We start from the raw sequence: 21,238 nt of genomic DNA, 5'->3' as shown, positions 1-21,238 counted from the left end.
AATTTTAGCTCCTTCATAATCTTCCTGCTAATAATTGCTCTAGATCTTAATCCATGTATTATACTTTATAAAGTATCAAAGTATCAAAGTTTTTAAAACTTTCTAAGATCATTAGAGAAGAATGAGATTGAACAATCTCACACAGATATCCAACCCTACCAGCTGTCAAGTCTTAAGAGGTCAAATTCCAAGCAATGAACGTACTATTCAGTTTTATACCTGGGTGAAAATGCAGCTTTCCTCTAAACCAAAAGTTTTACACACTTTTTTTGAAAGAAGAAAGCCAGAGAATGGTCCCAAGCTTAATTGAGTAGCACAGAAAGAGCAATTCAAGGAAAAAAACCTATGCTTTAAGGTGGAATTTAATTCAGGAAATGAGAGAAACAACAGAAAAGATCCATGTTACGGTCTCCAGACCTCAAAGCCAAGATACAATGGAGAAGAGATTCTAATATAATTGCAGGAGTCTTAAATACAATATTAGGTATTATGTGACATTTTGTACTGTAGCCCTGTCTGATCCACTTCGAAGGATCCTGGCTACTGTGGGAGATTCACAGTGACTGGGCAAGGCAAACGTCACACCTCTCTTCAAGGAGGACAGGAAGAAGGACCTGGGAAACTACAGACTGGGAAGGCTAACCTGGGTCCCTGAGAAGGTTAAGGAGCAAATCCTTCTGGAAGGCAGTCCTGAGCACATAAAGGCCAAGAAAGTGACTAGGAACCATCAGCATAGCTTTACCAAAGGCAAATAATTCCTGACCAAATCTGCAGCAGATGTTGTTTAACATAACTGTAGCAAGGCTTTCAACGAAGTCTCCCACAATATCCTTCTAGCTGAATTGGAGAGATATGGATTGACAAGGTGGGTGGAAAACTGACATAACCACTTGACTCAAGTGATGGTCAAAGGACTGAAGTTCAACTGGTGGTGAAATGTTAGATATGTAAAAAAGTATCAGAACAAAGATTTATGGGGAAGAATCAAGGCTTTCCTTTGCTCAGCTAGCAGCACTCCAGACCACAAAATGCTCTCCTGGGATCATAGATAAATTGGATGTAGCCTTTGGCTATGCATCCAGAATTAAACTCAATAGATAAAACATACTTGCTTCTGATAGGCTTAAGTGCAGAGTTTGGCTGACACTGAGCTAATAAAAAAACACTTCTGTTTTCTGTGCACTCGTGCAACATAAGTGTGTCTTCTCTTCAGTAAAGTATTGCCCCGTGAAAGGACTGAGTATTTTTCAGATTCCTTGGCAAAATAGTTACACTTTGCAAAGACAATTGTTGACCATTTACCATTTACAATAGAAAGACTTCTATATATAAATATACAAATACATATATCCACAGATACAGAAGTGGTTTTCTTTTCAACAGACTGACATAGCTCGGCCTGTCATTTCTCATAACTACTGAGAAAAATCAGAGGTTAAGAATGGGATGACTGTGGTGAAAAAGACACATAGCTCCTAAAAGGAATGTCTGCCCTCAAACATCCACAAACTTGTTAGAGCTCATCAATGTTCCTTTCCATTCAGGCATGAGCATATTCTTGGCCAGCTGGCAAAAAACAAAAGCACCAAAGCAGAAATGATGTAGTCACATCAACAGAGGGACATGTTGGAGCTAATGAGTTTGGCCTTTTATTTAGCTTGGGCTAAATCAATGTCATGCTGTCGTTACTCCTCAGCTTTTAATTCAAACCTCGATCTGAGCCAATCAATTCAAAGTGGAAGTGAAGTAACTTGGCATCTGTCTGAAAAACACAATGTAAACACACACATAGGGAGCACGCTATGATGTGCCTCCCACTGGCATCCCAGACAAGTGGCTTTACTACGTTGTTCCTAAAGGTCATTTAAGGGAGTTTTACAGAACATCACCCTCCATTTTGCAGCAGACTGGAAGACTGCTGGAAGACAGAAGAGCATTGCTGCATGACCAAATGATAGGAACCCCTTCAAGCACACAGGTATGCAAGAGCCAGTAAAGAAATACCCCGCTACCTATTGCTGCTGTATCCGTTGTTTCCAAGTTCCACTGCCAATTGTTTAGTACTGTGCTGCCACCAATATTCTGTTTCCCCATCCTCCACCCCTGATTGACTTGATTGTTCTTGACTCATCTGAGGAAGATGATAATGACAGCAAAATTGCAAAGAGACAAAAAGAATGCTTACACTAGAAAACCTTCATTGGGCCTTCAATCCCATAGATTTAGTGGCTGAGATCTTTGCTATCCAACCTTCATGATCCAGTAATTTTGCAATGCGTTTATCTTAGTTACTTCATCTATTAAAAAAGCCAGCATCTCCTCAGGTTGATCATTTTGATAATTGGCCTTGACTGAAGAGGAACTACTGACATCAAGAAAGAAAACATCAGTGCTGTACTGTCAAATTTACAGATGACTTCTGGGCTTTCTCTGACATTACAAGATGATGAATTGACCTTTGTATGGAAAGAGATTTTGTCGAGTATTTTTCTTTGTGACAAGGGCAGCACTTAACAAATTAACTTACAATATCTACAAAAGATCTGCTGGATAGCCTTTTTTAGAGCCAAAGGTGGTCTTAACCAAACCCTAATCCAAATAATTTGCTCAGCCATTCGATTGCTAACCAAAGCCAGATGCTTTCAGTGAAATGGTAACTGATATGCAGACACTGACTTTTCAACTTACTGACCAACAGTATCAAAATATTCTTTTTGTTCCCAACTTTAACTATTATTTCTAGTTGTTGTGTTAATGTCTCCATAGAGACAGATTTCTCCCAACTCTCATGCCCTACAGCATGGTGGATGTGGAAGACCCATATTCAAAGTCTCTTCCCTGCCTGACACAAGGTAAACTGGGATGAAGTGGTGGTGTGACAGCACTACCTTTGATAGCCGTGCTCAGGTACAAGCCTGAACTCATAGAAGTAAATTGCTCGAATCTATTCAATGTTACTGGCTGTAGGAAGAGACCTACAGGCATCTAACCTGCACCTGAGTTTTCCTGCCAAAAGAGAAGCCAAGCAAAAAGTATCGTCTGCAAACCTGGGCTACAGCAAAAACAGAAGATTCAACCTACAATGACAGTGTCATTACAGCTTCTTATTTGTCAGCCACATCACATTACCAGAATTCCGTAAAACAATTCTTTTTTTTTCCTTCCAAAACTTCCCCCCCATTACAAAACAAAAGACAATGCATGTTCTGAACTGATTCATGTACGGGCTGTGGTTGAAAGGTTACACAGCCAAGGGTGATAGACATCTACAGGTCACTAGTTCATTCCATTTCTCTAGTTCAGGACACCTTTAACAACTTAATTCACATTCCCTCCTTTTCTTTTCCTTACCGCCTAAATCTGCGTAGACATGATTTAATTTCCAGTTCCTCCTACAAGTCAGATTTCTCCCAGATCCTTTAATTCTAAAAATTTCAGATTTAAATCTAGAAATTAGATCAGCAGTACCATATGTACTGACCATTTCAAAAAGTCAACCTTTATTAAATTGCATTTTCTATTACTTTAAAAATGTTATATACCATCCAAACAAAAAAAATAAAACCACACATTTAAATGCAGGGTTTAATGGTGACCATGTTGTTTGTTTAAGCATTGCCAGAAAATTCCTAATCCTTATAATAATTTTCTAGGTCAAAGTAAGATTAGGTCCACCATAGAACAGAAAACTGATGTCTGACAACACGCCTTAAGTTAACATCATTATTTGTTGTCATAGCTTTTTTTTTTTAAAGGAAAAGAATGCTTATAGATTAGAATTTTAAACGAAACATTTGAAAATAAGTCAAAATGTAAATGGTACATTTGTTTGTTTAAAAAAAAAATAATCTGCTCACTGGCAAAAATTAACATCTTCCTAAGTGTCTCCTTTCAGTGGCTTGTAGGAATAGCCATTCCCTAAGACCTCCTTGGCAGTGAGATTTAAAACTGGGTAACAGGAACAGATTAATCAACTTTTTGTATAACTGATTTCAGAGCAACTTGTCTGTGGGAAAGAGTCTGCAGCAGCACAACTGGATTTATTCCTAAGCGTTCAGTTCATTTCCCATTCCCAGGGGGCTGTTTTGCCCTCCCACTGACAGTCTCTGCTTAAAGACGATGACAAGTCCACTACTGGCAAATCCGTAACACCTGCCCCACAGGAGATAACTGAACCTACCTGGGTATGCTGACAAGGTTCAGTGTGTTACATAAAAATTGGCAGAAACAGCACACACCAGAAAGGTTTGAGAATCTACATCTATTTAAACTTGTATTTGTGAGTTGCTTTTGTGAGGTTCATTTTATCTGTAAGTGCAAGTCACTTTTATACAATATTTTAAGTAAAATCTGAGCCTGTACAGAATACCAAATTACCTGGCATCCCATGTGCTTTGATGTAAACTTACACCAATTTGCTGTGGTAGCTCCAGAACACGACAGGCAAGAACCGGCTTTATATCTCTGAGTGACCCAGGACTTTGGGGAGTTGGAAAAGACTGGCTGTTGACTAGTCCTCAGCTCACGGCATTGATTAGTACCCACTGCCTGAGGAGAGGTTTTTGCTTATCTCACAATTCAGGTGAGAACTGTATAATAAACTGCACACGGGTTAAAGCAAGTCAGCTGCGGAGCGCAGCTTTGGACAGCATGAGCTCCCCGCTCTGCAAAGCCACCTGTCACTCCTACCCACAGGAACCTACACTCACGGGAACCCGGTGCCAAGATTTGCAATTCCCACCTGAGGTGTGGGAGCAGGGCTGAGGCACTCCAAGGACTGTATCCAGCTGCTTCAGAATGGCATTTCTTCTCTTGCGACACCTGCTGATAATCTTTAATGCAGAACAGTCTGACTTTCAAATACTTTACAAAGGCAAAGAAATAAAACAAAAATCTGAAGAATTTTATATCCACGCATAGCTCTATTCTCCTCCGCTAACACCACTCTGGGCTGGTGCCCTACAAGTATACACCATGACACCTGTAGTATTTAAATGCAACAGATGTACTGGAATGCACACATGCCTTCTAATAGCACACACGCATTCTAATTCATATAAACATCTATGTATATATTCACAAGCATGTACAATCCCCAAAAAAATCTTGTCTTACTAATGTTGTGAAACTACAATAAAACAAAGAATATGAAAGCATTCACATACATTAGTGTATCTTTTCTTTCTGCTTCTGAACCTACTTTACTGCAGCATTCCTGAAGCAGATAACACAGTGTGCTCACATTAAACAGGTGTTTCTTATGCATTAGGTCACAGAAAAAATTAGGTTGGAAGGAAATGTGCTTTGGGTAAGTAGGAAGAAAATACGTGACTTCACCAGAAGTATCAGTAAGATTTCTTAAGCACAAACATACAGAGTCATCTGTAAATGTGTATCTCTAAGCTTCCTAAAATTCTTGAAAATCTGGCTCATGATCCTCAAAAAAGAGTACCATTTTCTTGCTACGTTTATTTTTTTCTGAGGATAGGACTCAACTCCTGTAATGAATAACTGCTTCCATAGAGCTATACTTGTCAGTGTAATTTCCATAGTCAGAATATCTTCAGAATACACTGTCTCCGACACCGAACCTACAAGACAATGTAAATCTGCCACGGAAAAATGCACATCGAGATAAGATCTGAAAAAAGTTTTTAAATTCAATTAGGAAGGTGTGCCTGCATTTCCAGACTCTCTCTTTGCTAAGAGAGAAATTGTCTTGCATAAACAAAGTGTGATAGACAAAAATGAGATTTGACTGCTCCATCTAGCGGCTCATTGAGCACAATTTTAATGGTTAAGAACATGTGGCCTAACGGGTTAAAAAGAGCCACGTGTGGTGCTTGCTGCTTCTCTCAGCAACACAGCAAAATAAATTCATAGCACCAAGCTCTTTTAATAGCATAACATAAAAATAATCTTCAAAAATGAAATAAAATTTCATGAAAATTTAATATAGTTAGGTCCATAAAAGTAGGTAAATATTTTTACATTTTTAATTATTAACTTATTTATTCTATTTAGTTAATAAACTTTAATACGAACAGCAAAGTTTTAGAAATTGTTCATTTGAATTTACAGTTGAAGTTACATTCATATTTGAGTTTACATTTCCAGTGAAAAGATATCCTACATTTTTAGCAAAAGAACCAAATTAATAAAGAGCCAACCATTAAAACATATACACTGACTCTTACCTATAAGAAGTAAGTAAGAAGCTCAGGTGTGACTCAGAAAGCCACTTCTAAAACAATCTAGAGCACCACTGATTTTTAGAGGGAAAAAGAAGTGTGTGCCCTCAAGTCTGCCCAAGGCTGTCCCATGGCAATTTTAAAAAATACCGAGAACTTATACCCTTTAGAAAACTGGTATAATAACATGAGCGAGTTGCTTTAAATAGAACATTTTTCCAACCACCATTTTGAGAATAACTAATTAGGATTGAAGTTCATATTGCAGAGGAAAGAATTACCAAATTGAGGACTAGGTTTCAAAAACTGGAACTTTAATTTCTAGAAATTAATATATACAATTAAATCATAAAATACTTGTGAGTTAAAATCAGATAAACATGTGATGTGCTTCATTTCTCCTTGCTACATGACTGAAAACATTTTGACTGAAATTACACGTATGACTGAGAGGTAGTCAAGGAATATAACCATTTTACTTCTTCCTCCACACACATAACTCCCACAACTAACACCAAAGATATATTAAGTTAGGACCCTATGTGCAATCAAAACCTCTATGTAATGAAAATTAAACATATGCTTAAATTCTTTACAGACCTGCGTTTAGAGTTGCAAAATAATCCCACGCTAGCTGTGGCCCAAGTGAAGCATATAATACACATTAAGTTAAACACCCTTTCAGTCAATACCAGCCCACTTTCCCTTCAAAGGCCATATTTGGATTTGGGAAGTTTAGATGAGCCACGCTGCTCCTGCACATTTCTCAGCTTCCTCCATGGACCAAGTTAGACTTGGTCCAATTTGCATACACGGTACAGCAAAGCCACAGGTCACAAAGTAAAGAATGCTGATATTTGCTTTTCTAAAATAGAAAAGGTTGTGTTTACAGACAGGAAGCAAATGTGAAAAGAAAATATTCTAAATAAAATGTATTATTAGAAGTTGCTTCACGGCTGGAAAGAAAGTGTAATAAAATATTCGATACTGAGGGTCTAAAAATATTGCTGTAGGTAGGCATTTACTGCGTAGCATCACAGCATTTCTGAGACTTACGCTCTCTTACAAAATACCTCTAAGGTTGAAAGTGTTTAACAATTAGAAAGCTCTTCATTATACTATTTTTTCAGTCAGTCAAGGGAATGAGCTGAGGGACTCATGTACGAGAGAGCGTCTGACCTTGGTGCTGGGGAATGTTATCGAGCACATCATGAGTGCCATCACATAGCATGTACAGGACAAGCAGGTGAGCAGGCCCAGTCAGCATGGGTTTATGAAAGGCAGGTCCTGCTTGACTAACCTGATCTCCTTCTATGACAAGCTGACCTGCTTAGTGGATGAGGGAAAGGCTGTGGAAGTTGTCTACCTGGACTTTAGTAAAGCCTTTGACACCGTTTCCCACAGCATCTCCTGGAGAAACTGGCTGCTCATGGCTTGGACGGGTGTACTCTTTGCTGGGTAAAAAACTGGCTGGATGGCTGGGCCCAAAGACTTGTGGTGAATGGAGTTAAATCCAGTTGGCGGCCGGTCACAAGCGGTGTTCCCCAGGGCTCAGTTTTGGGATCAGTTCTGTTTAGTATCTTTATCAATGATCTGGATGAGGGGATCGAGTGCATCCTCAGTAAGTTTGCAGATGACACCAGGTTGGGCGGGAGAGTTGATCTGCTTGAGGAAGGCTCTGCAGAGGGATCTGGACAGGCTGGATCGGTAGGCCGAGGCCAATTGTATGAGGTTCAACAAGGCCAAGTGCCAGGTCCTGCACTTGGGTCACAACAACCCCATGCAACGCTACAGGCTTGGGGAAGAGTGGCTGGAAAGCTGCCCAGAGGAAAAGAACCTGGGGGTGCTGGTTGACAGTTGGCTGAACATGAGCCGGCAGTGTGCCCAGGTGGCCAAGAAGGCAATAGCATCCTGGCTTGTATCAGAAACAGTATGGCCAGCAGCACTAGGGAAGTGATTGTCCCTCTGTACTTGGCACTGATGAGTGCACACCTCAAATACTGTGTTCAGTTTTGGGCCCCTCACTACAGGAAAGACATTGAGATGCTGGAATGTGTTCAAAGAAGAGCAACAAAGCTGGTGAAGGGTCTAGAGAACAAGTCCTATGAGGAGCGGCTGAGGGAACTGGGGCTGTTTAGCCTGGAGAAGAGGAGGCTGAGGGGAGACCTTATTGCTCTCTACAACTACCTGAAAGGAGGTTGTAGTGAGGTGGGTGTTGGTCTCTTCTCCCAAGTAACAAGCAATAGGACAAGAGGAAATGGCCTCAAGTTGCTCCAGGGAAGGTTTAATTTGGATATTGGGAAAAATTTCTTCACCGAAAGGGTTGTCAAGCATTGGAACAGGCTGCCCAGGGAAGTGGTTGAGCCACCATCCCTGAAGGTATTTAAAAGACGTGTAGATGTGGTGCTTAGGGACATGGTTTAGTGGTGGACTTTGCAGTGCTAGGTTAACGGTTGGACTTAATGATCTTAAGCATCTTTTCCAACCTAAACGATTCTATAATTCTATGAATCTATATTTTTAAGAAGCTAAACATGTACAAATGCAGAGATTGCAAGTCTTGGAGCACCTCAAAAGTAACTAATTCAACTCTCTTTCTTAACATTTAGAGCAGTTGGGTGTCTGCAGAGGGAGTGAACTTATTAACAGTTAGGCTAGCAGCATGTAGTTCCTAGCTGTCTACTATATGCATTAGCCAACAGATAATGACTGTTGCCTTACATTTTGCATATCCTGCTTGCAGACTTCCTATTCTCACAGCAAACTTATGCAGAAAAGACAAAAACAACTATCAAACTGAAAATAAAACTGTAAAACTCTGCCTTGTCCTTATGTGTTTTCAAGCGGAGGGGCAAGCCAAAACAAAACCCCTGTCTCTACTTGGACCAGAAGAGCAATGTGATCAGTTATCAGAACCGTTATATTAAGGTCTTAAAAACTGGGGGGGGGCAGTAACTAATGAAAAATTGATAGACCAGCAAGGTCCCATGCACACAACCATCAAGCTGTCATATCCTTTAGCGGTGGCTCCATCAGTCAAAAAAAAAAACCCATAAACAAAATTCAAACTGAAAAAATCCCAACCCAAAGGCTGAAAAAGGCTGTAAGATCTGGAAATCTGATCTTTTTATATGAAAGAAATAGCTGCACAAGGTCTTCATAAGCAGTAGCAGTATACATACATGAATCACTTTGTTACCTGATAGGAAAAGCAAGCAGGCAAACAAAAGGGTAATTTAGCTGATTAACAGCAAATTAATATGTAGAGAGAACAGGAATCTAGGCTCAACTGAAACCCTCATGGTAGGCAACTTGCAGTTAGCCACAAGAGAATGCAAGTGTGCCAAGTACTCTTGACAGTAATCTGGAATTCTGCTGGATAACAATAAAGGGAAGAAAAAGGTACCTAATAATAATACGTCCTTGCATTAAATAAGCATACTATTTTATTATCGTCAAGGCAAGTTGGAGTCTCAGTCATGGACCGAAATCTCACCAAGTCAGGCACTGTACAAACACAAAAAGAAACCCCAGACCCCACTGAACTTGCAATTTAAATGCAAGGCAAGAAAACAGGCAGACAAACAAATAAGAAACAATGACTACATTTATACCAGTGTATTAGTGCCAAGTCTTGGATTGTCTTTCTTGCTTTATCGTTAGAGTAATCCCTGGAACAGTTGTGCCCTGGGTCAGTTAGCACTCTCCCATTTATTTCTAGGCAGGAGACAGGCCAAGAATAAATCCTAATAGACAGCTTCCATGCAGCCTTTCCCTTGAGGAATGCAAGAGCTTCATCATATGGAAATGCGCCGTGTTTTGTTACTTGGCCAAAGATGTCAAAGAATGGCTCTTTAATTCACTAGTACAGCAAATATAGTCATGAGACCATATGAGATGTGCACATTTGAAAATATAACTCTTGTCCTTGGTATCGCAGGTGAAATGGAGACAAGAATCAACTTCAGTGATTCCAAAGTGTAGGTGGGGAGTTCTTGATTGTGAAGTTCATATATTGTACAGAAGGAGAAAGAAGAGAGGAAGAAAGCGCTAGAGCAATGCAAAAACACATGAGCAAAGACGGGAAAACAGTTTTCAGGAAGACGTTCGGAATGGACAGGAACAGAATGAAACGATGCGTATTTAGTCAAAGGAAACACAGACATTTCATAATTATTAACCTTCCTTCTGACACAATCAAGTTTTTCCTAGAGGCCATTTATCAGCACACTGATTTTAGAAAGCTCAAATAGGCCAGTCTATCTACTCAAAGTTGTGCTGAAAGAAAGAAACTGGAATAGTTCCGGTGTATTACAGTAATTAAGTGCATTATTATAAGCAAAAAAAGGTATCAAAGGTATCAGAGAAATATTAACACAAAATACTAACCAATAATACTCAGTACCATACGATATAACCCCTGTTTGGACTCAATATGATTTAGGATGATGAGAATGAATACACTGAATCCCTGTAACTAAGAAAAGGAAACAGAATGAACTTTTTCAGAAAATAACAGAATCAGATCCTTGTTTGTTCTTAGTTAACTCTATAATTAACTAAAATTAACTCTGAAACTAATAAAAGTGTATGTATTATTCTATAATAAGCCAATAATTAATTTACCTTTTTCTTTCACAGGCTTTCATTTTTCACCCAAAGGGAGGCAGCTTCCCCATACAGGTGGAAAAAAGCAAAAGGTTTGGATTTCAGTCCCAAGACCTAAACTCATCCTTCAGTACAGTGCACAGACCATCCACAGTTATGTAACTTTACCAAACACAGTTTGGTTCGTCCTTCACAGCTCACCTTTTCCTCTAAGCTCTCAGATCAAAAGAATAACAGTAAATCCTGAGTAGCAGTTCACATAACTTTTATGGTATACCAAAAATATATGCATATACAGAACACTCAACAGTAGGACAGAGTCTGGGGAAAGGGTCATCCTCTGGCTATAACGTGATGCCATGCCATGCTTCAGGCTGGCTGAGTTTTAACTCCAGTTCACTGCACAGCTGCATTTTAAAAAGTGCTCAGCAGCTAAAATTAGGGCAAGTTTTTCAAAAGCTCTCAGCTCCCACTTAGACCCTTAAAAAGTGTTCCATGACCCACAGCTCCCACTGCTCTTCCCGCACCTGCCACCTCCAGTGGTTTCTGTATGGAAAAAAAAATGAATGCTGAATGTTCTTGAGAATTGGTCTTTCATGGAGAAACCTAGAGAAGTCCTGGGTTTCTCTACAGGTTCAAACACTGCACAGCTCCTGAAATTAAAGCTACGCAGTTTGTCAGGTGTTAAGTCTCTTTGAACATATAATCCTAATTCCTCCATGCTTTAGTATCCCCCGTTTTGTAATGACAACGCTTATCTTACTACTGGACAAATTACTATTAGGACAAATTCGTTGCTATTTTATGAATTAGATGTGCAGGGGAAAGGTAAGGGACAAAAAACAATTAATAAAATAATGAACGTGAAAAATCAAGCAACACAGAAGACAGAGCACATTAATAGTAATGAAACATAATGCCTTGCAAACTGCCAGAGATGTAAGAAAGAACTCGATTTAACAGTTTGTGACTTCCTTTTCTTCCATGTCTCTTGATAAGTCAAAATGTACATTTGTTGTTTCCTTTTCAAAAACCAGATTGTTATTACATAAATTTGCACTGGAAATGGCTATCAAATATCATTACTTAAAGGGTGACAAAAAAAGATAAGCTACAGTCAGAAGTACTGTGGATTTAGCCCCAGATTTCCCCACCTTGGCCCAGAGCCTGCCAGAGGAACAGCAGCAGTATTTCTAACACAGAGCAATTTCAATGCAGGCTATGAAGAAATTGATTTTTATTTCCAGGAATCCTCTATTTCAACTGAGTAAGAAATTATGATTACAATTATCCTTAATTTTGCTTATCTGTCCTCAGAGTTGACACGGTTTCTGGCACCGAGCTTCAACAGTATGACTTTTTTCCTACTCATGCTCAGCTTTTTTCATTTGCATATGCATGTATGCACTTTACATAATACCATACACACAAAACAGATTTCTTACTGCCCAACACTAATTTAACAAGCACTTATTTACAACTCCATAAGCACTGTAAATAATTTCAGCTACTCAAAAGCATTGAATATTGACAGCATTGAATAATGTTAGCACTGATCAAAATTCTGAAACTAGAGCCATTTTAGATTCTATTTTCATTAAAATTTGAATCAGATGTAGATCTAAATTGCACAAGGACTAGAAGATAAATTGGAACTAATTTCTAAGAACTAACAATCTTCCTAGCAAAGGTATTTTATTTTACACTAAATTAAATCTCAGTCACGTTTCTAAACAAATTTAGCTCTTTTTAAAACTCTGTGCCCAACTCTCCATGCAAACAGATGTTAAAATATGCTAGCAGATGTTACAGTATAACTTGACTTGCCTACACTCCAGATTTAAAATACCTCAGTGAAAAAGCTTAGCTAAAAACATTTAAAACCAGCCTCCTCTTCTCTATAGCCTTTTCCTGATGTTTTCTTTTGGTCCATTTATACACCCTGCCACACATGTGTGGTTTCTCTCTTAGCCCACAAGCTACCTTCCTTGCCAACAGCGCTACAGCACTTGGAAGAAATCACTGGGGCCGGGATTTAATTTATGCTTTCCTTCCCCTGGGAGCACCCCTAAGCACAAGCGCCCAAAGTGGCACTCGAAACACCAGAGGAAGACAGAGGAAGGGGTCAGATCCTCTCCTCCTGGAGCCGAGCCAGCACCAACACATTCGTCTGCAAACCATAGCGTCCTTTTCTCCTTCTGACCTCCAGGTCCTCTCCTCCTGGTCGCAATCCCCCTGCCTCACACCTGCGCATACACCAAAATCCCAGCAAGATAGGGGCAGGGCCCCCTAACACTTTCTAACCAGAAGGGTAATGTCATAAGAATGAAATGAAATTGGGTCGCTCTGTTCCTCCTGGTACTGTAAGAAAGGCATTATGAATGAAACAATCACATCTTCACTGAAAGTAGCTGGAATGTCATCTCAGGAGGTTTTTTTCGAACAAGACTCCAACTCTATCATGCTCTCCTCACTCCCGATTAAATCCACTAGCAAGTATACAAAGTGAGTTTTACTTAGCTTTTTACCATTTTGCTGACAATATGCGAGTGTTAGGCATATTTTCAAGCCTAAATGGTGTGAACAAAATACACATTTAGGCAAATACGAACAATGCAAAATGTAAAACCATTAGCACATCTATTTACATAAAAGTACATGAGCAGTTTTCAGTACCTCCTCACATTGTTCCAATTTCCAACACTATTTTATCTTCCAGTTTCAAAGACTGAATGACAGAAGTCTAGAATATCTCTTGTATCTATCACGGGATAAAAGAAGTTACATACAACCTCATCTGGACACAAATCTACTAGTTCTACATAAATCATTGATTTTAAATTTTAAAGAAAATTTTTTTTCTCAAACTTACTCCAAATCTAATTTGCATTCTTTATTGGATGGCAGTAGGTAGAAGCTGTTCTCAGTTTTAAAATGAGGTCTGGATTTCATTTGTAATAGTCTGGTTTATGTTATTCCAGCAAGTCTTTGAAGCGAGTATGAATGAAATTTATGCCTTCTTATAGGACTCCTTTTGCCTTGCCAGGACAGTGTTATCACTGGAAACTCAATCCACCTAATGTTCAACTATTACGGATTTCAGAATAAGGAGTCTCCTACAGCCTGTATTAATAATAGGATGAAAATATTATCAGCAATCAGTAATAGCGTCCTGTAAAGAGTGCAGATTTTTTTAAAAAAGACATTTGAGATGACCTTTTTGGACACCTAAACAGTTCTTTCTCTAGATTTACTCCAACATGGAAACAACTCAACATAAATCTTTGGGTCCTCTGCCGAAGGGACAAAATCCCACTGGATTGCAAAAGACATTTATTTTTTGGAAAGAAAATATATCCAGGGCTTGTGAATTATTTTGTTAATAATTTTGAAGAAATACATATTAAATGGTTACAGTACATAGCAGGGGATGTCCTAGCTAAATTAGCTTTCTTTGTATTTAAGAACATCACTTTTAGAAGGTTTTTTGTGCTCAGAAGACAAGGTAATGCAATCCTAAACAGCGTTTCTAGGAAATGCAAATGTTAAAAACTAACTTTTACACAGTATCTACTTTATAAGTCGTTTTTGGCTATTGATTTTCGATACAGTCTTACTCATTCTACCCATACCTTACATTTCTATAGGGTATCATTTTCTTTTAAACATCTCTGTAAGCTGTTTTCCATAGAAAATTTCTATTTTAGCTGTTCAATATAGAATTGGAAATAGTACATCTTTATTACTCAGTTGCTGATTGCTTTATATTGGCACTCACCAAATGTGAACATTAACTTTAAGATCTTGGTGTTTCTTGGTAAGGCTGTTCAAAGTTAAAAATTTTATTTGCTATAATTCTATCTTTCTAGCTCCATTTTTATTACTTTGGCACCAGATTTCTGACTGAGCTGATATTTAGATAAGAGAGGATGGATTCCAGACCCTCCTGGGCTTATAAACTAAAGCACTATAACTAGGGACCTGTGCAGTATCTCTCCCAAATTACAAGCAAAGCACTGAAGGAATGGTGGGTGAAATTCTGTTTGTAATGATGCTGCTAAATTGCAAAGAATGGGATTCTGACCTTGGTTACAATAGGGGCATTTTTAAATTATTTGTATTAATTTTTTAACACTAAACCCTTTTACTGTGGCATTTTTTCTTTTAAAATATTGAGGGATTTCTAAAAGATTTTCTTAGGTAATAAAATTTCCTGCCTTTCTATCTATTCTTATGAAACATAGCAGATTTTTTCAGGTACTGATGAAAATTTAATTCTAGAAGTAATTGGATACTTTACTACCAAAAATGTTTCTGCTTTCTCATTTGTATTCACATTTCCCAGCTCTTTTTCTGTACTATACCCCCAGCTTCAAAGGCTTTCCACTTCTTTTCCCATGACAAGGATTGTAAAAGTCATATCAAGATCGGGCAAAAATAACATTAACAGCTAGATCTCACAGCTATTAAATTAATAAATTTATTTCTGTAATTAATGTGTTGCATACCCATACACACACATATATATACATATATACACATATATATGTGTGTGTCTATAAATTCTGATTAATAACACGGTGCTAGCTTACTGACAAGTAGAGATAAGGTCTCAAGGAATGCTCAACAATGTTAACCAAGTACTGAGTTGGCAGTGGTCAGACAGGTCCCTAACATACTCCTATTTATAATTTTTATTCAAATACAGTGAGGTAGCACTGTGATGCGATACAGACCAAGGCCTCCACTGTCTAAAGGGGGAGCCTAAATATCTGTCTTGGAGGTAACCAAGAACTTGATTCAGTTATCGAGAACATAAGCATTTAGCGACATTTTAAATCCTCTGGGATTCGTAACACTGAAGGTAAAAAATCCAACCCTTAATGGTTAACAACACAACGGGAAATTGGTCAAAAGCTGAGATCAGTGCCATGAGCCTGGAAGCAACCATCGAAAAGTTTTATTTACAAAGGACCATTATAGAGCAAACTATATCAACATATTGATATCAGTATCAATGACTTTCAGCCTGGACTTGACTTTCACATCAATGACCTTCCAGTTTATAATGATACCCCTCACTGAATAAGGGAAATCCTTTCTACTTCATAAGCAACCTCAAATTGATGCACATAAATGAAAGCTAATAACAAAGATGGAAAGGATATGCTGTATTACAGACTGCTACTACCAACAGAGGAAGTCAAGGAAAATTACACAAATCCAAATGTCAGCATAAAACATTGTCACAAAATAAGGGAAAGAGATGTGTTCTCTTAGAAAGACAGAATAGTTGAGACTGGAAGGGACCTCTGTAGGTCCCTAGTTCAAACCCCCTTGCTCAAAAGCAGGGTCAGCTAGAGCGGATTGCTCAGGGCCTTCTCCATTTGGGTTTTTAGCATCTCCAAGCAAGGATGGAGACTGTACAATGTCTCTGTGTGGTATGTTCCAGTGTTTGACAACCCCCACAGTCAAAAAAGTGAGGGGTTTTTTATGTCTAAGTGGAATCTGGATTAAGATTTCAGGGGCATGATCATCATCCCTCCTTAAAAATGAGCAGAAAAGCAAACTTCCATATTTTGAATGGAGAAGTTAGGGCTTAGAAAGTTAAAACAAGCAGCTATTCAGAGGGGATAAGAGAGAAATGTTGTCTCTTTTTATATGTGTACCTGGAGCTTTAGGGGATGTCAGGAGACCACAACATCAGATAAAGACAGACAGACAGGTTAGCATATATGAATCAAAGACATGTCAGGAAACAGTGCCAGGAACTAAAAGGCAATGCAGACAAGCCGTTGGCATTTTGAGTACGAACACCAGCAGAAAACTTTCAAGTTTCACACATAGATAATTAAACTAAAGAGCTAAAAGCTAATTCCAAAGACACAAAAAGCCTTGAGCTCACTGTAGTGTCACTTAAAGACAAATTGGGGTTATAAGACAGTTGGTAGGTTCTACCATAGACTTTTCTGATGATGTTTATTTTATCTGTTCACCATTCATGAATTTGATTAACTTCTTCAGCCAGAAGAAAGGCTTTGTTTAAAAGCACAGAGAGTACTACACTTATTCCTTACTGCTGAGTGTTACCATCAGCAGATGAAGGCAAACTGAAATAACAGATTTTAAACATACTTGTAAGCTTGGGAGCAAATTCATCTAGACAACAAGTTAGGCAATTCTCATTTCTTTCCCATATATCACTCCCCTTGCCCCATATCCTGTCCTTGTTAACAATGAACTCTGGCAGATCCTCGGTATTTTATTAAATGTAGTAAAATTTTGCATATCTTAAGTCTGAGGAGTCAGTAAGATTAGGATGCTTTATAATGGTCTTCTCAGATTGTTACAGAACTCACTTTCCATTTCAATTCATTTACAGAAAATTATTCTGCATACAGACAAAAGGATGAAGCAATGACCAAAGGAGTACAGATACTATCAAGAGAATAAACTGGAACCCTTAAATTCTGTCAGTTCTAGGTGAAAGAGGAAAGAGAATGAGAAAGAAACCCATCAGTTGATGCTACCTGTAACCACCTCATCTAAGAATGCAAAAGGAAACATTGCAAACCAAATGTAAACAGGTATAAGACACTTCTCAGCTGGAAAAAAAAGAAAGGTAAGGGGAAAAACAAAGGTGTATGTTTAAAAAAGAGGCAAAAGATAGAGAAAAATACAGATTTTTTTTTCCCCAAACCATGGCCATGTGCATAATAGACATAAAGGTCCTTACCTTTTTCACTGACACTTTCACTTTCTATCTCCACATCTTCACAGCTAGTATATTCTGGTGTTGATGCCCCTTCTTCCTCTGAGCTACTAACTGACATCTGCCTTTTCTTTCCGCCTCTTTTTGCTCTATGAGGCTTTGGAGGGGATGGCCGCACTGATTCCGACTGGTCAGAGCTAAGGGAATCATTCCTTAGCATGGTCTCCATTTTTTCCCGCTTTGCTTTTCGCATGAGAATAGCAGAGCTAGGATCAAGGCGGCTCTGTTTTTTAAAGGAATCGTGGTTCTTGTATTCTACGTGTTCTATAGGAACTGGACTATGCCTGGGAGTTGGTGGGCTATGATTAGTTAATTGTTTAGAAACAGAAATTCTTACATCACCTGTTCTGTCTATAGAGTACGACCTCTGAGTTTCCACAAGAGATTTTCTGTCCTGAGTTCCCTGTAATTGTGAGCGTTTTCCTAATTTATTCTCAGGTACCTCCGCTTCCTCCATTTCTGTATGTGGCAAAGCTACATCACTGTGTCTTCTCTCGTGCCGTGCTTTAGAAACTTTTGCATGCATGCGCATCTGCTGTTCCTCAGGATGTGGTTTTACAGGATATCTTGCCAGATTGGGGTCACTCCTGTAACGGGTATGATACTCATCTTCCTTCCTTTGTTTTTCATCATCAGGCACTTTGCCTTCCTCAACTTTCTCTGGCAAGTCAGGGTAGTCCTGTGACTTGCCTTTCTCCAGTCTTCTACCTTCATGCCGTTCTTTACGCTCCCTGTCATCTGCTGGTCCTTCTTTTTGAAGTGAGGATTTTGGCACACGCTTACGTTCACTCTTTAAACCTTTGCCATTCTGGTCTGAAACCAATATTGTCTTCTTCCTACAATGAAAAGGAGTACAATAATTTGAGGAATTGAATGCAAAATAAAAAAAATTGTGTACATTGTTATGGTAAATAATTATAAACCAGAATAAGCTATGGCAAAACATATAGAAAGGTACTGGATCCATTAATATGAATTAAATCATATATTAATCCTTCCAGCTACTTTCCAATAGCAAACAACTTCCAGAGTCCACAAAAACATAAATTACGGCTGGTCCAATTAATGTGTAAAATCACAAAGAATATTAACATGGATAAATGCAGATAAGAATAATTTACCCCTGTAAGTAGGAAGACTCAAAGTCGTCTTGGTAGTAACTGCAGCACTATGACAGAGTATTGAAGTATGTTCTCCATTTTTCTGCAGCAGTCATGAGGGTTACAGACTAACCACATATACACAATTCACTTCAAGCACCCTGACAGTATAAATATAAACACCACCAAATGGAGTATCTCCCACAATGACATTACAGAAAGAATTAATATGGATATAAAAAAAATGCAAAAGAGACTATATCCAAAAACAATAATACTTGACCTAGTTTGCTTTATCTTATTAAAACTCTAAAAAGAAGTGCCCATTTCATAAGCACATAAAGAAAAGCAAATTGACTCTTTGAGATAAATTAATGGCATTCCTTTCTCTGGTAATAAAAGAGGATGAAAAATGTAATTTATTTCTCTATACAGCCAAAGCACAAAACAATGAATAATGAAGCCGGCCGGAAAATTATGGTGTCTCCTCTTTCATCTTCTGCTTTGGGAGAATAAGCAAGCCGAAGAATCATAAAATCCCCTTTTACTAGATATTTTTATTTCTCTCATCATTCCAATTGTCCTTTTGTTTACCAGTTCACATATGAATCCATCGATTTTGAAGAAGACTGAACACAGTTATACACCTGCACCAGGACAGTCACTAGGAATTTGTTTTGAATCTTCCCTTCCACAACTGATATGTCTTCAGATTGCATATCACAGATTTTCACAGATGCATCTGACAGGCCAGGCAAAATTAGATATGACCCAAGTTAAGCTCCTGTCTCCTTTTTCTCCATCTCCTGAGTTTTTGGCAATAAATGGGACCTGAGCTTACCACAGATGCTCTCCATTCAGAACCCTTGGACTTCATTTGAAAGTCTCAGTGACAAGTAGAGAACGTTATTATTGTATAATTAATATAACCATCTCACTTTTGGACAGCAAAGCAGAAATAGAAAGCATATTGCTGCCCTAAAATTGTCCTTCAGCTGAGTGATGACTGCTCTGGGGGCCTTTCCAGTGCTGGGGCAAAAAAGTCAGCAGAATCAGGGGAGGGCACCATGTGTTCATGTACATCACACATATACATAACACTAACCTGAGTTTTGGTACAGTTAAACCCAGACAGACCTCACCAACACAGTAAGTTACCGGCCACTGCTCATCATCCATTTTCAACTTCAACAGCTATGAAAAAAAAAATCATCAACCATTCTGGCCAAGGCAGAATCGTCTACGGCAGACTCTTGATTTGTTGCCACAGGCTCCCTCCTCAACTGCTCTGCCATCTAGCAGCCAAAACAACAGCAACTGCTTCATCACATCAGCCTCTCTGGATTTGCTACTCCTCAACCCGTTCATCACAGTGAATTTCAGCTCAGGAATTTACTCATTTACTCACTTAAAATACAAAAGTTTGCTTCCGTTTGGCTTTAATCTTGCATACAACTTGCTCTGAATTCAAGATGATACTATTGCTGATCTTCATGAATGTTTACTTTGCAGGTGTAAATGAGCTTTTTTAACAGTTCCTGTTTTATTATCAAAAATAATACAATAATTGATAAAAGATAACACATAAGGATATCTGACAGAACTCCAGAGGGTGGGGTTTTTGTTCATTTGGACAGGGGTCGGGGGGTGTTGTTTTTTTAAATACTAAATTATTTCATCAAGTTAAAGGTTTGCTCTTTGTTTAATAACTTTAAAACACCTGCCAAATTTAAAGTTTAGAAGTAACCTACAATGCTATATTAAAAGTGTACACCAAAATGCATTGAAGTACATGGAAATATCCCTAAAATTCAATTTTCTTTTTTCCTCATTTCTGCTGCACAGATCAAATCAGACAATGTATTTGCTAGCTAACATTTATCCTTCCCTGGTCAGTAAATCAACTTATTCTTTGTTTTTACACAGTTATAGACACACACAAGGGCCAACTGACAGCCTTGTATAATATTATTGAACTAGCATTTATAATTGTGAGGCTCTATCAAGACAGAAAGCATTACCTTTCTCTTGGAGGTTCACTTCTAGACCTTGATGAAACTTGCTTTTGGTCCAGGCCCATAGCTGGCTGCGACACTTCTGCTCCTTTCCTACGGTCGGACTGCACACTGGAAGAAGAGATTTCCTGTGATGAGGCAGTTGCTGTACTTAAAGGAGTCTGTGATCTCGATCGCTCTTGAAGTCTTGCTTTCTTTTCTCTTGGTGCATCCGAGCTTCCACCAGTTGCCGTATCACTCAGTGCTCCGTCCTGGCTGGGTGAGGGCTGTGGTCCACTTCCAAAAAACCATGCTCCGGATTTCGTTAGGATTTCTTGTTGCTTTCGACATAAATTGCATACCCACATAACCTAGTTGAAGACAACAAGAAGAGTCAGTGCAGCTACCCCTCAGACCCTGAAATGCATGCTCACTATCACAGAGCAGGTATGATCTCTCGCTCTCCTCTAAACTGGTAAGGTTGGTGCTCGTGACAGGACCCAGAACATGCTTCTCCAAGCAGTGACTGCACTGGCTAGAGCCAAGCATCCTACAGGCACATGCTATGCGAGC

At 38.8% G+C, this 21,238-nt stretch overlaps 1 protein-coding gene across 2 annotated transcripts in view; it reads right to left on the bottom strand.

Annotated features, from left to right (window-relative positions):
* Positions 1 to 21,238, bottom strand: part of RIMS1 (regulating synaptic membrane exocytosis 1) — a 348,914-nt gene that overhangs the window by 172,963 nt on the left and 154,713 nt on the right. For both annotated transcript variants that reach the window (XM_075145318.1, XM_075145319.1), the window contains 2 exons: positions 20,693 to 21,036; positions 17,536 to 18,407 (listed from right to left, as the gene is read on the bottom strand). In XM_075145318.1, the coding sequence (XP_075001419.1) occupies positions 17,536 to 18,407; positions 20,693 to 21,033 (1,213 nt within the window). In that variant the 5' untranslated portion in view covers positions 21,034 to 21,036. The remainder of the gene's footprint in view (positions 1 to 17,535; positions 18,408 to 20,692; positions 21,037 to 21,238) is intronic.

Source organism: Calonectris borealis, chromosome 3 (genome assembly GCF_964195595.1).
Source record: "Calonectris borealis chromosome 3, bCalBor7.hap1.2, whole genome shotgun sequence".
In the NCBI taxonomy this organism is placed as follows: Eukaryota; Metazoa; Chordata; class Aves; order Procellariiformes; family Procellariidae; genus Calonectris; species Calonectris borealis.
Note: the sequence above shows the minus strand (reverse complement) of the source record. Positions and strands in the feature narration are given on the sequence as shown.